General features: G+C 32.1%; 2 protein-coding genes across 3 annotated transcripts; one reads left to right on the top strand and one right to left on the bottom strand.

Annotated features, from left to right (window-relative positions):
• The first annotated feature begins 471 nt into the window (after positions 1-471).
• On the top strand, positions 472-2,129 carry LOC129311893 (transcription factor MYB39-like). Its single transcript, XM_054954378.1, has 4 exons — positions 472-511; positions 607-882; positions 979-1,731; positions 1,851-2,129. The coding sequence occupies exons 2-4, from the start codon at positions 620-622 to the stop codon at positions 1,885-1,887; spliced, it is 1,053 nt and encodes a 350-aa protein (XP_054810353.1). The 5' UTR covers positions 472-511; positions 607-619; the 3' UTR covers positions 1,888-2,129.
• Positions 2,130-8,414: 6,285 nt separating this feature from the next.
• Positions 8,415-11,148, bottom strand: LOC129310617 (inositol-tetrakisphosphate 1-kinase 1-like). Of its 2 annotated transcripts, XR_008593150.1 has the most exons (2): positions 9,549-11,148; positions 8,415-8,889 (listed from the first exon to the last, which is right to left on the bottom strand). XR_008593150.1 is itself a non-coding variant. In XM_054952512.1 (1 exon), the coding sequence occupies exon 1, from the start codon at positions 10,896-10,898 to the stop codon at positions 9,771-9,773; it is 1,128 nt and encodes a 375-aa protein (XP_054808487.1). In that variant the 5' UTR covers positions 10,899-11,148; the 3' UTR covers positions 9,472-9,770. The 2 variants fall into 2 exon arrangements, 1 of the variants encoding a protein (XP_054808487.1); XM_054952512.1 differs by lacking the exon at positions 8,415-8,889 and having other exon boundaries at positions 9,472-11,148.
• Positions 11,149-16,467: the final 5,319 nt, after the last annotated feature.

The following is a 16,467-nucleotide window of genomic DNA, read 5'->3' as shown; positions in this document are numbered from 1 at the left end:
TGTTAGTAAAAGCAATAGCCTACCACGATGCATCCTTTTGAAGATATCCAACTTGATTTATAGATATATATGTATGTATGTATGTATGTATGTATGTATGTATAGAATGAAGCATAGTTGAGAATAAAATGAATTCTTAATTATGTTTTTAGATTTACCAAAATTACACACTCACGCATATTAGTGCTCAAAAATCTCTGCAAATGAAGTTTTGGCACTTAAGCGGCCGTGGGCTTCAGTGCAGCTTCAAAAGGTTGACTTTTCAATCTCATATCCTCATTGTATGGAAAATCTTTCAATGTTGACCAATGGTCAAAGCGACAATGAATTTGTCAATTTGCCACAAAGAACAAAATTCAAGGAACTTAGAGCGCGCGGTATTAAAATATACCCAACGTTGCTTCCTTCACGTTTCGTCCAGCATATAAAGGAGGAGAAATGACATCATTACATGAATTCAAATGTCTAATAGACGCACTTATAAAACCAAAATTTCTCACCCAGAGATCTGGTAAGCTCTTTTCTTGGACCTGATTAGCTTTATATCTTCAGAGAGGACATAATCTTTTCAGGTTTTTGTTGTTTGAATTGCATTTATCGTGCTAGCTTGCTTTGCATAATGGGTAGGCCGCCATGTTGTGAGGAGACTAGTGTGAAGAAAGGGCCTTGGACGCCTGAAGAAGATGAGAAGCTTTTTAAATATATCAGCAAACATGGCAGTGGAAGTTGGAGATCAGTTCCAAAGCATGCAGGCCTCAACAGATGTGGCAAGAGCTGCAGGCTACGCTGGACAAACTATCTTAGACCAGACATCAAGAGAGGCAACTTCACGGAAGAAGAGGAGCGATTGATCGTCAACCTTCATTCTGTTCTTGGAAACAAGTAATTCCTTCGATATATCTGTGTTTTTTTAACTGGATAACATCAATGATATATGATTGCTAAATTAATTGAAACTGCAACTGGTTGTTGCTTTAGGTGGTCGAAGATTGCAACGCATCTTCCAGGGAGGACTGACAATGAGATAAAGAATTTCTGGAACACCAATCTGAGGAAGAAGCTTCTCCGGATGGGTATTGACCCAGAAACTCACAAGCCAAGAACTGACTTGAAGCACCTCATGAATCTCTCGCAGCTTCTAGGCATGGCTAATAATAACTTGATGGGCCCTTGGAGCCGTGAGGGTCTGGGTTTACACCAACCGGATTTGACTCATCAGTTATCCCAAATCCAACTCCTGCAGAACCTGTTTCAGCTATTGAATGGCAGTAGCTTGCAGAGTATTCTCCCACTCTTGGGTAATCAAAGTTTGACCAATAACCCAATTATGGAAGCAAGTGTAAATGTTGCAAACAGCACTCTTCCGAATAACAAAGAGTCTTTCTCGGGAGACCAAGAATTATATGCAAGCACTGCTCTATTTCCTCCACCACCTAGTGAATCACGCCAGGATGTTTCAGAATCATGGACAGACCCAGAAGGAGCATCGGATCAAGAAGTTTTGGGTATTGATAATAGTACTAGCAGAATTTCATCACATGAAATAAGGGGAGCAGAAAACCCACTCCCTACGAATGATTCAACCACTTTCAATCAAATGGAGAGCAGCCCCAATAATAACACAGATGAAATGTCAACCCAATCATCTCCACCTACAATCTTTGACGATGCTAATTGGGAGAAGCTCTTGGAAGATGACATAAACGATTCCTTCTGGAAAGAACTCTTAGAGTAAACTATCTATCTCTCTCTCTCTGATCTCTCATGTTTTGATAATGAATGGTTCTCCCAGATTATACCGTCTTCGTTTTCGAGGGATTTTGATGTTCGATTTCTTTTACTTTGCGCAGCTTGACGTCCACTTCCACATCGCCCATTTCGTGGTAGAGGATTTTAATGTCTTTTCCCAGATGATCAAGGACTAAATGCACAGGAGGGATACAACACATTGATTCTTTATTTGTTCATTGATTGTGAAAATCTTTTGCCTCTTTAGTGTTTATATTTGTCTATCATCAAGGTCACAAATTGCAAATTTGTGTGCTACAAATAAAATATATAATGGTTGTAACTTTTTTTTAATTGGCGTTCTGTTCTTGTTCATATACATTTGTGCTTTATTACTAAATTTGATTACACTTCTTTATTGTTTTTGCATTTAAACAAAATTTGCAATAATAGAGAAGGATCTTTTTTTTTAATTAATAATCACTCCTGGTTATTGCAGGTAGATAGTAATTTACATGATATTGAAAGTAATTTACTCTTCTGGTTAAGTATGAAGTTTCTCATCAACTGAAACAATTCTAACTCTTTAAAGCCTAACATGAAGTGATAAACATAAAGAAAAATGCTGATCCTTACCAAAAATGATAGTTAGATATAGGTTAACGATCGACAATTTAAAGCACTTGTGATCAAGAAAGACCAAGAACTTGTTTGGGGAAAAAAAATAATCTAGAAAAACAATCTAAAACCTTGAAGCAATTAACCTCGGAAACCCTCCCCAAGCTGCATGATTAATCAGTGGATGCATAATATGGATAATTTGAAAATTCTCCGTTCATGCGTGATCCGTGTAATTAAACAGATACAGGCATGGTGATCAATTTCATTTGACAAATAACAATTTGGTTCACTATCTTATATCTATCTCTACAGTCATACAGAATAATGCTTACCGATTAGAAATGATTTTAATTAGTTAATAAATTATTAATGGACAATAAAAAAACCAACGACATGCTAGCTAGCTAGCTGCATGTAAATTAAGTGTTGATAAAAGCACATCAAATGGGTGGCTTGCCTGGAATCTTCCGACGATATATCTGACGGCTATATGTAATTTTAACTTTGTATTCTCCTGATAAATATTAGCTCAACCTAACTATTAACTTTAATAAATAAACAGTTAATATACTTCCTTTATTTCAAATTATAAGATAACTTTAAAGAAATTTTATTGTCCCCAAATATAAGACAATCTAAAAAAATAAGATTTTATTAATAATATTTTTCAATATATATTACCTGTCAAGTTAAAAGAAAATTAAAATAATATTGTAGCATAACGACTTGTCTTGTATAATTATAAGAGAAATACTTAAATAGATCGTGTACATCATATTATTTATAGTCTATTCAATAACATTCATATGGTATTAAATATAAATTGATTTTAATATTAATAATAATATAAAAAAGTGCAAAAAATCAAATGTGCATTCTGTTATAAAAATAAAATCAATTAAAAAAATGTTACATAAAATTTTATTTAAATATTTAGAGCATTTTAATTAAATAAACTATAAATGACATGGTGCATCGATTTACCTAAATATTTCTTACCATTATTGAACTTTATTTGTATATGTTTATGTTTTTTTAATAAAACATAACAAACCGACCTTTAACGGCAATGCAACATTCTGAGGTGGTTGCGTTTCATTTCATGGACAAGGACGTACACGTCTCCTCCTTTCGTCGCGTTTGTTTGTGTCATTCTTGATGGTGACAATCACACCACGAATTCATTTGCATTTCTTATTTTAATGAAACGAACCTCGACAAGTAATAATGAAATTCTTCTTCATTCTTTTAAATATGTTTTCGTTTCGATTTTATTTTCAATTTTCTTACGTTGCTGTTGAATTTTTTTCTGGTTGGTTTTGAGTGTTAAAAAAAGAGGCATATAAGTCGAAAAACTGCCGCCATACCTGCCCATCTTTATCTGTTCTGATTAAGAAATTAAATATCGGCTATGATGATGATGTCACACTTCGAAGACAATTTAATCAAATTTTTTAGCTGTATATTTGAGAGGTCAAAACCAAACTGAGATTCTATATATAATATTAAAATATCAGACGCCTGATTTTCAGTAAAAACTCACGTTTTGGGTGTGATAAAATATTTGGTAGGGGCAAAGAAAGTATAATTTGACCGAACAATTTAAGAACGTAATTCTTTTTTCCCCTCTTCTGCTTAAACGATTATGTTTTAAACTAGAATCTAATTTAATTTTTTAAAAAAAATTCAATAATAATTCATTTCAATGATACCTTAGAAAAAATATTTTTTTTATTTTTAACTGATAACATTATCTTTTATAGGTCGCTGAATTTTTTTCTCTTCTTTTTTATTAAGATAGATTGACTGTCCTAAATTCACATTCAGTACTTGTCTATTTTCTTTCTCCTTACAACTATTATCTTCATATGGGAGCGCATCAATCTACTATGAAACTCTGAAAAAGAAAAAGAAAGAAAGAAAGAAAGAAATACAAAAAAGAAAGAAAGAAAGAAAATTGGGAAAACATTCCAAAGTCCCCCACAACAATTATATTTACCTTGAAGTCCCTGGAATGCATCAACATTCACCATTCTTCAACCTCTCCCTCCCCCTAAAACTGAGATACAGTGGCATCTCTTCAAGCTTCCCTGTAATCCGATCACAATTATCCCACACCAATTCCTAGAAACTTCCTCACCCTAAAACCTATCACCATCATCGCATTCTCGAAAACCAATTTCCCTTTCTTTGATATTAAAATTCTTCAACAATACCACCAACCGCTGATTAATGATGATTTTCAATATTTTATTAAATTTGTTGGTATTTTTAATGTAATTAGAAGTTATTTATTTAAATTTTTTAACAAAAATATGATAAGTGGATGATTGTGTGTGAAAATGAGCATAGAAATCTAATTAAAAGTTAGTGAATCAATTATATCATTTATTTCGGGTTTTATACATATAGGGAGGCCCAATTTATGAGTCTAAAGATGAAAATTTCAAAGCCCAAGTTAAAAGAAGTAAATTTAAAAAGAAAATCTAAACAAGTCATGTTCGTTGCAACGAAAATGTGTTTTCACTACAGCAAAGTGTTATTTTAATAAAATGCATATTTTTAATCTTCAGCAAATTTTTAGAGTTTGGGGACTTCATTTTCAATCATTATTCACTTCCAACAATTGCAAAACGTCCAAGGATAGCGAAAGGAGCCAAATGAGGGTTGTAGAAACTTGGATTTAATGAAAAATTAAGGATTTTACTCAAAATTATTTTGATTAAGCTTTTCTTCTCCTTCTTCTCTTTACTTTGCTGTATATATTGTTGATTTTGCTATCATTAGAGCCATGTCTGGTTAATTTTCTCTTAATATAAAGTAGCTATGAATTGATTCTTAGATTAGAACATGTTTAAACCATTTACTTGAGCATATTTGTCTACTTAATACTTGGCCATTATTAAATGTGAATTTGGGATTTAGACTTTGCCTTGAAAGAGAAAAATTTAAATTAGACCATTAAATTAAGCAATGTGAGATTAGAATTATTTTTTATTTGTCAATAGAATAGAAATATACCTATTGAACCTACATAATCACATTATAGTAAGTTTGTGCCCTTTTGCCTCTTGGATATTTATATTAAGAATAGCATATTAATTCAAGAGAGAGGTGTAATTAATCAAAAGATAATTATTTCTATTAATACTCTAAATTAGCAAATTAATATTAAGTGAATTTATTTGAGTAATTACATGCTCTATGAATTGAAAAAGAAATTAACCACCCTACAGTGCCTTGATTATTTGTAGTTGTTGTAACTTTTATCTTAATACATTCACATAATTTTAATTTCTTAATTCATGAAATCAAATTTAAATCTTGTTTTGCTTGACTTAAATGAAAATGAAAAATTTATTGCCTAACTACTAATTAACTTAAGTCTTTATAAAAATGACTTTGATTTATCACCTACTATTTTACAAACCGTATATTTATAAAATTCATTGCATATTTGTGAGCATCAACATTTTGGTATCGTTGCCGGGGAAGTTTTTGTGAGCATCAAGGAAGCCTTCTCTAACTCTCAAGCATTCAATTTTTTACCGTTGGGTGTGCAAGAAAAGCATGTGGCATTTGTAATTACCACAACCAGTATGAGATGGTGGTCAGGGATGCCAAGGACCTCACATTGGCTTTTTTGTCATTTCACAGTAAAAGTTAATTATAGCTAAGTCCACAATGACCTTATAAACATTTGTGCAATTAGTGAAACTTCAGGATGATTACAATTGTTGTGGGGTACTTAAGAATAATTTTCCCAAGAAAATGTATCACTAGTCACAGGCCACAACACATTACCCCAGTTAAAATTGATTAAGTTGGCAAATTTAATCCATAACTCACAGGATCATGAATTTAAATCTGGCTGCAAATATAAAAATTGTCAGTGAATAATTTGCAAGTATATTTGAATTATCTATTTGAACTTAAAACCATACTAGCTTGATAAGGCCTAAAGACTCAACTCACGTGGACGGTGTGTGTGAACTCTCACAAGTCACAAGGCATTATTGGTAGTGTTTCAAACACAAGAATCGCTGTTTTTTCACGTTTTAAGATACTGATTGGGACAAGACGGTGCTGTTCCAACAGGAGAATATGCTTTCAGTGGCTCCCAAACGAAAACAAAACCGACCCACTTGCACTCAAAATCTTGCCCTACTCGGAAATATCTTTGATGTACGACAATATATTCATCAGGATCCGTTTCACAGAACTGTTGCTTTCACATCAGTTCAACGTTATGAAGTCAGACACGTTCAAATACGAGGTAAGGTAAGCCGAGAGGGTGATCATGGTTTGGTGAGAATATACATGGTCATGTACCACTAATACGCTCAATTTGAACCCAGGGAGCACAACATTATACAGTGAATTCAGGCCCTTCAGCATCAGTTACACAAGGGCGTTGCAACTCCACGACCGACAGACAATAAACAGAAAAAACAATCCAAGGGATTGTGTCATCACTGAAGTAATAACAGGACACCCAAGAAGCTTGCCGGAAGATGCATAGCAGATCAGCATATAGAAAACCAAGATCACAAGAAGAGACTCAAGACTTAAATGTGACCAATGAGGAAACAACTCAATCTTACACCAATCCTTATACCAAGTAACAATTGGAGTTATTATCATAAGAACTCATTTCAAACAAGAACCAGAACGATATAGAAAAAAGTAGGGGTTCCAGCACTCTTGCTCAAGCAGGAATTGGTCCGGGAGAACAAAACTAGCAATGCTGGAAGAATAGTTCTAAGTCTAAATATCCAACTTGCAGGAAGAGCGTTCAAACACAATTTCAAACAATTATTGTTCAAACAAACATATTCACAGCAAAATCAAACCCAAAATTATACAAGACTAGGCTTAAACACAATTATTGTTCAACAATGGCAGAAGTATGTTATTCTGCGAGGCCTTTACCTATTTTAGGTTAGCCCCTTTATCATGTAACTCTTTAAAGGACTAGTGACTAACTGTCTCCAGACTCAATCAGCAAAAAATAGATGTTACGGTTGTCGACCTAATATCTGATATCTATCTGGAAGACACACCAAAAGCAATATCTTGAGCAGAGTTACCTAATCAGGCATTTATGAGCCTGATGCCTGGCCTCAACTACAGTTTTTAGATATTAATGAATTAAAGTTAAACATTCAATGTTAATTGGAACAAAACCACTAACATGTGATAGAAAGCATGAACTGAATATTCGATTTGACAAAGTTACTCGCTGGAAAAATTCTGATCCAATGACTAGCAATGCAAAACAGAGCTATTAGGCAGCAAAAACCAAGTGAAGAAGGCCCCAATGAAATGTTAAGAGCCAAAGCATGAGGAATTTAGAAAGTAGCAGGGATATATCATGACTCATAAGGCACACCATCTCATCCACTACTACCAATCTAAAGTAAGAAATATGGGAAACTTCAGAAAGAGAATCACTATAAAAAAAATCATTCATCATTGCTATACTACATTAATGTGGTTTAAAACAAGCTAGAGTAAAATTATTTCAATCAAATTTAAACTAACTGTGACATAATGCACTGACCCAAAAAGTCAGCTATTGATCTTCCTGTTTCCAAAAGAGAATGCTCTAAGCCTCTAATAAATGAGCAGAAGGAAGCTTGTAAGTTATGGAAGGATCTAAAGTTAAAAGTAAAAACAAAAGCAACGGAAAGCACACAGCAACAATGAAACATCTTTCATGGGTCTTCACTTAACCTGATTTATTTACAAGAACTAAACTAGAAGACACAAGTCATAGACAAATTGCTTTCGTAGCATGACCAAGAGTTAAAGATAAGCATCAATGTCAAAATTCACTGATGGCAACACACCAGATTTCTGATCCCAATTCTGAAGAAAACTTCAAACATGCCCCCAAAATAGGAAAATCCAAGTTGTCAAACATGAGCAGAAGAGATAACACATCAAGATTGAACTCGCCTCAATCTAGGAACTGAGGACAATGGAAGAAAATGACAACCAAGTAAAAATAAGTTTGTAGCCATCTCAGGCACCATTTCTAAACACGGGCCTTTCAATGCTCAGTAGGCTACAGTTCAATGAATAAAAGTATGTTTGCACTGTGAAAAAGATAGGCATATACTGGACTTTGCACATCAGGTTCAATCTGGAAATGTTTCAAAATCTCCATAAACTTTGCCAAACATCTGGCAAATACCAAGGGGAAAAAAGTAATGTGTATTTCAAATACCTAAAGAACATGCAAAATTGTGCTTACAACCCGATAAATCATGTCAGAAACGAAGAGGATACTGGTTAGGGCAAAAAGTGATTCCTTATATTGGCTGCACAGCATGTAGCATTTAAAATTCAGAATTCAAACTCCATGTCAGACATCAGTTTAAGTCCTCAATGTTGATTTGAGACGTAATAAAGCATAGATATACACATACAAACAGCTATAGGCAAGGAGAACAAATGCAGGGCATCTGCCAGTCCAAAGTCTATTATGCATTTACCATATATAACATGAAGCTGTTGAACTCCAAAGAAAACTCCCTGAAAGGAAAATTAATAATTATCATGCAGATTTTGATATCATCTCAATAAAAGTTTATGTCCGACCAATTATCAGCCATTCTAAAAGTCATTAAGAAGAAGAAATTTTTTTCAGAAAAGCCTCGCATAACCAGGTGGAAATAAACCATAAACCTACAAGATTTGAGGTGTATGGGTTAACTGATGCAGGGTGCAAAACAGTTTCATAATCTGTCCAATTAAGTTTCTTGCTTAACAACATAAAATTTAGAAAGCGAACAAATAAAGAATTTGCAACTTCATGCCTTGTTTCTGCAAGTTAAGTCGTGTGTTCTATGCTGATAACATATCGTATACCATCCTTTATTCAAATGAAAGGCGACTATAAAAAGTAAGCTATCTTTTTTTCCCCAGTTTATCATCTCAAGGAGCACTCACTTCAGGTACCTCCATATTAAACCAAGGTAAACCCTCAATTGAGTATCATCAGTAAAATGAAAATCATGGAAACAATCAATGCAAACAAAGCAGAAACCTAAATGACGGTAATATTGACAAAATAGTAATTAAATCCTAAATCATCTAATTAAAAAGCAAAGGAAGTAAGTAAAACAGATTTTTTTTGCAAATTGAGCCGCAAAGTACAACTTTCCTAAACCTTCAGGGTAATCGAGAAGTACCTATCTCCAGAGAAATGGCGGGTGGAATATACATGTTAAGGGGTTAAACTAGGCACAAACAACCAACTGATTTCACCACTGTACCAATGGCTATCTAAACAGAATGTGCAGCTCCCGTCTATCCACAAATTGGCGCATGGGTCCATTGAGCAAATTCTGGTTGCCCAAAACCACCAACAAATGATGATGATAGAATGAGATACACAGTGTTTGACATGATTATCAGACTTGAACTGAATTCTCTTTCTCCTCCATGTTGAAAGGTGAAACTTGAAGGCTTCCCTCATCCTCGTCACTACAAGTGTTGCTTATAACCTTTCTCTTATCTTCGCCATAACTATGCTTCTGACACTGATCCAAAACAGTAATCTCCGAGCAGACTTTTTCATCCGGACCCTTCAGCATTTGTTCTTTCTGTTTCTTGTACATTGTATCATACAAGAAGTCTGTCACTATAGACTCGAAATTCGGCATTTTAGCATACCCCGGGAAGTAATTAATGTCAATTATAAGGTACCGATTTCCAAATCTCGAGTCTCGAATCACATCAAAGTTAAAAAGATTCAACTTCAACGCATGCCTTAAGCCTCGAGCTATTTCGTTAATGAAGCTCTGCGGGGGCATCTCTGTGTCACCCAGATGCATCATCTCGTAATACTTATCATCAATCCTCTCGTTGGCGGCTAAATTGGAAATCTGAGAGAACGACAACAAGTCCTTTGAAAAATCTAGCTTATCCTCAACATCTGGCAAAGACTTCCTCTTGACGCATCTTACATAATTGCCAACCACGTACACCTTAAAAATGACACCGCCATGGTTCACAAACTCCTGCAATACAATCGGCGGCTTCAGCTTGTTCAAGGCATCGTGGTTATAAACAAGCGCCATTTTATGCGATTTGGCGCTCCCATCTGCCACCAAAGGCTTCGCAATTACTGGAAACTTCAAACTCTCCCACGCAAGCCGATCGAGGAGAGTTTCCTTGTCATATATGACAATCTGCTTAGGAATCCCGAAGGTCTCATTCTGGTCCTCAATCTTCAACTCCGACACCACCTGTAGCATGGAAATCCGATTGTGCAGTCTCTCAATCGCGTCAGGCGAGTCGAGGATGACCGCATTTGGGTATTTCCTCACAAAATCCCGCAGCTGAGCCTTCCAATCATCGCCGTACAATTTGTGAAGAACACAATCGAAGGGGCCCTGATCCACCAGCGGCCGGTCCGCATCGACCCGAACGAGGTCTATGCCGCGAGATTCAGCGAGGGTCACCAATGAGTTTTGTATAAAGCTCTGTCGCTTCTTGTGTGCGAGCGCATATCCTATCCGGAATCTCCTTTCCGCCATTGATCGAACTTCTCTAAAAGTTTGAGGGGGGAATGTAAACACGCGAGTGCAAAAACACTCATACAAGAAGAGAATAAATCACATTAACAGACTCAAATTCTGTTGGTTGAGGTTAGGGCTTCGAATCAAGGTTCCTCAACTGCAAGCTCCTTCGATGAAATAGAAAATTGAAGGACAGAGTAACGCAGAAAGAGTGGGGGTGATTGAAATGGAGAGAGAAAGAAGAGAAGGATGCGGAGTGAGAGGTGCGGATATATATAGCTTAGACTAGGGTTAGGAAGGGTGGGAGATCATAAAATAACAGGCTGGTAGAAAAAAGCAGCCGTATAGGACACGTGGCTTATTGTTGGGTCGGATATGAGGATTCACGCCGCTTCACGAAGAGCGGGTTTGGGTTTGGTTGGGTGGGATCCCGGGATTGCGTTTAGAAGAAATATTCAGTCATATTACTTATTTAATTTCATCGATAATATTAAATAATTATGAATGATAAATTATCATTTTTTAAACCTTGATTTTCATTTTATATTTGAAATTTTATCAAATTTTGATGGAAATAGATAAATATAAAATTTTTATATTTATATATTAATAAATTTTAATAGGTTAATAAAATTATACATCTATGATGCTTTGACATTTATTATTATTTATAGTTTGAAATGGATTATGTATATTCATCATTGGTGAGGGTAAAATATTAACCTCCCTTGGTTGTAAATAGTCAAAGTCAACGGGCTATAGAATTGGACACTGGTTGGATTTGATGGTGAGACTGAAGAGTCAAGAGGAGCTTCTCATGCCTCCGAACTATTCCAAATTGTTCATTCCTGTCCTGTTATTTATTATTCTACTGAATTCTGACCATTACACAATCTGCAAATCAATTTCAATGTTAGGAATCTCAAAGTAATTCAATCGTTTTTTTTTATTTTTACCTGAGAGTATTTTGTAAACGATGTTGGTTTTATTGCAACCACGAGCAGACGTGGAAATTGAAATCGAATTAATTTTGAGAATTTAGAATCATTGAAATATTCTCTATTTGTTTGGCCCATAGATAAGTTGTTTCGCTTTTAAAGCATATCCTCCCACAGTTACTGCATGTTTATCCAAAGAAGATAGGAACGAAACATTAACCGAATATAAATATTCTTCGGCTGACACAGTTCCATTTCATTGATTACGCCAGTTTCATGGATAAATACTGTTATTAATTCCAGGTGAAATTCTTGTAGATGTGATCCATCTTCTGCCTAATAAAATTATATCGGTTCTGTTAAATAAAATTTCATATGTTATTATTTTTTATAATTTTATTTTTAAAATAAAGTATCTATTTAATTTTTTTATATTTCTCTTTATATCTTCATCGATAGTAAAATTAATTTAAAATTATAGTCATATAATATAATTTGTTTTTTATTGAAATAGAGTATGAATGATATGATATATGAGATATATGAAAAGAATTATCCTAATACAATTAACAAATGTGATTTCTCTTTTTCTAAAAGGACTAATGGAGAATTTGCTGGTGGAAAAAAAAAAAAACAATCGACTAATGGAGAGAGATAAAGATTAGGTAATTCGCAATTCTCAATTAAAATTCATTAAAGTTGCCATTATATTCATTTTCATTTGAATATTTTAAATACGTAGCAGTTATTTTTTAATATTATCTTTCTCTAATTGCATCAATTTGCCAATAGATTTTTAAATTTTAAACGAATTTTATTGTAGTTAATAATTTCAATAAAAGTGAAATATTTTGCATACAAAAGTGAAATATTTTTGGATTAAAGACTATTTTTCTTTTAAACTTTTTTATGAATGATGGGCAACTTGTATTGAAGCATGACGCAATATTTCCTTAGATAATTTTTTTAGGAATAAAGTTGTATTTTTATTAGAGACTTATTATCTTCTTCATTATCTATTAGCATAAAATAATTGTACGATCTATGCATAATAATAGTAAGGCACTTTTACGCATTATACTATCATGTTGTCATTAAAATCAAGCTCATTTTTTATCACTATCATTGCTACTTCTAGCTTCTTTGACTTGCGTCAAAGGGTCAAAGCATATTAAAATGCCTTATTGTTACTGTGTATAGATCCCACAACTATTTCATGTTAACAAGTATTGAAGAAGATAAATGATTTCTAACAAATGTGTGATTTTGCTATTGAAAAAAATTGGTTGAAGGTATATTGCTCCACCATCCAATATAATGTACCTAACATTCCTAAAAAAGGTTTAGGAAAAAAATATACTATCTTCATTCAAAAACTTAAAATATTTTTTTAAGAGTTGGATGTTAAAAAATGTAAGTCATTTTTAGTCTTTTGAGGTGTAATTATTGCCTTTGTTTAAGAGTGTCCTTATTAATTAATGACTTTATATTTATTGTAGGGTGTTTAATGGAGATAAATATAAAAAGATAAGATTAATTTAAAATTAAGTATTTACTTTATTGAGGGTAAAATTTTATTAAAATTGCCTTATATTTTTAAATGAAGGGAGGAGTCTTTAACCCAATATTTTTATTATAAGTTTAACAAGATTAACTATTATTCATTAGGAACTATAAAGTTAGCTAAGCTTTGCTCTACAACCAATACTCTTTCTGATCATATTTATGTGGCAAAGAGGTAAAATAATTTGTTGTATTTATAAGTCATTTCACTAAATTTTCATTATAAATTTTTTCACTTGCCCTCCATTAAATGTTAAAAAAAATATAAAATAAGTATATTTAATAAAAGTAGAGTTGATAAATAACTAAATTCTTAAAAAAAGTTAATAAATTTTAAAATTTGTTAATTAAAATAAATTATATTAAAAATAATTTATAAATAAAATCAGATGAGTATAGCTTGAACACCAGGGACTTCACCCATAATTTTTTTGTTCTCATGTAAGAACTTTTAGAATTAATTGTACGTTCTGGTCAACCTTGGTGAAATTTCATGAGCCGACTTGCATGAATGCTGGGGAAAGTTATTCACTAGAAGGGTCGTTGGAGGGGGAAAAGGATGGCAATAAATCTGCGAAACGATATGAACCAACTGGGGCTTAAATAAAAGATAAAAATACCCTTACGCAATCAACCGCATGCTCCTTATGTTTTGAAATATTAACAAAATATTATGTATATCTTTGTTTTTATTTATAAACAAAATTATAAATTTTTAAGAAACATTTATTATATTTCTCTCAAATTGTCTTTCGTATAATTAATATTTATTTTTACTGGAGAAACTTGTTTTATTAATTACAAGGATAACTTAGTCCAATTTTTTAATTTTAGGCATAGTTATTATACTTAACTAATTTTCTTAAATTGTATGAATTGATTGTTTTCTTTTATATTTGAAAATAGAGAGTAACTAAATAACAAAACTATAAAAGTTAAATGGCTTATAAAAAAAAACTACTCCCTACATCATAAATTATAAGGCAATTTGATATAAAATTATGCATACTTATAAAGTTCAATAATGATACTTTATAAATTTATTTTTAAAATAAAAATATAAAATTTTAAAAATATCTTTAATTTAATATAATTTTAAGTATGTAATTATTTTAATTCTGTCTTATTTAAAGGATAATATTAAAAAATATCATTAATAAAATTTTATTTTTATTAAATTATTTTATATTTTGATATAATAAAATTTTTTAACTTTTTTTATAATTTGGGAGAGAATATAAAAGTTGATTGAATAGGTGTAAGCGTCAACTACTTGAATTAAATGTCAGAAAGTTTCGACGTGGAATGCATTGTTATCTGATTATTTATTTCCTAATCATTGGTCAAAGACAGGGTTCAACAATGTTGAGTTGGTGCCAAAGAAAGTCTGAAACTCTACACAACTAGTAAAAAGTGAATCCGGTTTCGGCTTGCTGAGTGTCGCTGTGCCCATCACCCAAAAAAGATTTGGGCATTTAGATGGTTCATATTTTTTTTTAATTTTAGTTTTAATTTTATAAAAATAAAATTTATAAATTTTTTGATAAATATATTTATAATCAATCTGAATAGTAATGATTCAATTTGAGGCTCTAAATAGTTTAATTTAATATTATAATTTTTATAAACTGAATATATAGATATGCTCTGAATAAAGCAAATTTAATATTAAAATTTTTAATAATTTTTATTTTAATAAATATGAAATAAAAAATTAAATTTAGGCCTTACAAATAAAAATTTTATATTGAATCTGAATTATTTAGAGTATATTTAGATAATTAATATATAAAAATTATGACATTAAATTGAATTATTCGAATTAAATGAAATTATAGGGATTAAAAACACTGAAAAAACTAAATGGATTAAAAGCAAAATTTAATAAAACTATAAAGATTAAAGATTATGTTTTTCCTTATATGAATAAATGAATGAATATTAACAATTTCTTTAAAAAATAAAACACAAGCATGCTGAATTTTTCGAATAGACGATCCATATTTTCATAAGCATGCAAAATTGATACTAACAGAATTGTCAACTGTGTATGGGAAAGAGGCAAAGAGCACAGGGAGAACGACAAAAGAAGATCTGGTTAGATAATTAATATGAACTAAATATGTCAAATGTTCACATGACCTTGTTTGGTACGGTATCATGAATGGTAAAAATGAATTTATTCTTTATATTTAATTTAATATTAACATGGATTAAAAAGACTAAAATAGCCTTTTCCCCTCCCGTTAACCATTTCTTCCTTCCCTTCTCATCAATCCTCCCTCCTCACAAATCATCACAGATCGTGCCCCAATGGCATTTTTAGATGGCTCAACGTCACAAATCGTCACAGATCTGGTTCTTTCATTAATCTTCCCTCCTTGCAAATCGTCGCAGATCTGATTCCACGTTGACTTAATTGTCGACAGAGGTCCTGCTGGTGGTGTCGATTGCGACGGAAAGGGGTGTCAACTTCTGAATCTGGTTTTTAATAATAATTCTTTTCAAGCATGAATCTTGCACTGCCGCTGACCGTTAAGGTCACAATCAGTTGAACCATTTTGTCACCCATTTCATAGATCTCTCTTTGCTTTGTTCGGATCCTAACGTTCTGATATACTCCTTTCCCCGCAAAACACTTTAAACTGTTTTACATATATTAAAAAAATAATTTTTTATATTAATATATACTTTTATTTTTGTTATTGATTTTAAATAATAAAATAACTATATTAAATACCTTCACATTAATTAAAAAAGAATAAAATTAAAAAAATAGTTTAATTATTAAAAAGTATTATATATTTTAAATAAAAAATTATTTTTAAAATATGTCTTATAAATAAGATTGCAGGGAGTATATATTTTCTATCTTTCCTTGTATTTATTCATCTTCTAAAGGGAAAAAAATCACTCGCATTCACAACCCCATTGCTCGAGTTGGATAACTCTCAAATAATTTAAAGGAAAGCAAAACCTTTAATTAGATATTTTATTTTATTTATCGAGTAGTCTCTACCTCCTTTATTATCTATTTTCTTTAGAATTTATTTTTTATCTATTGAAAATGGTATTTACTTGTTCCA

The sequence above is a fragment of the Prosopis cineraria genome, unplaced genomic scaffold, assembly GCF_029017545.1.
Source record: "Prosopis cineraria cultivar Desert tree isolate PC_DT_omini unplaced genomic scaffold, ASM2901754v1 PC5, whole genome shotgun sequence".
Lineage (NCBI taxonomy): Eukaryota > Viridiplantae > Streptophyta > Magnoliopsida > Fabales > Fabaceae > Prosopis > Prosopis cineraria.
The sequence above is the reverse complement of the archived record's forward strand: the minus strand, read 5'-3'. Positions and strand labels throughout refer to the sequence as shown.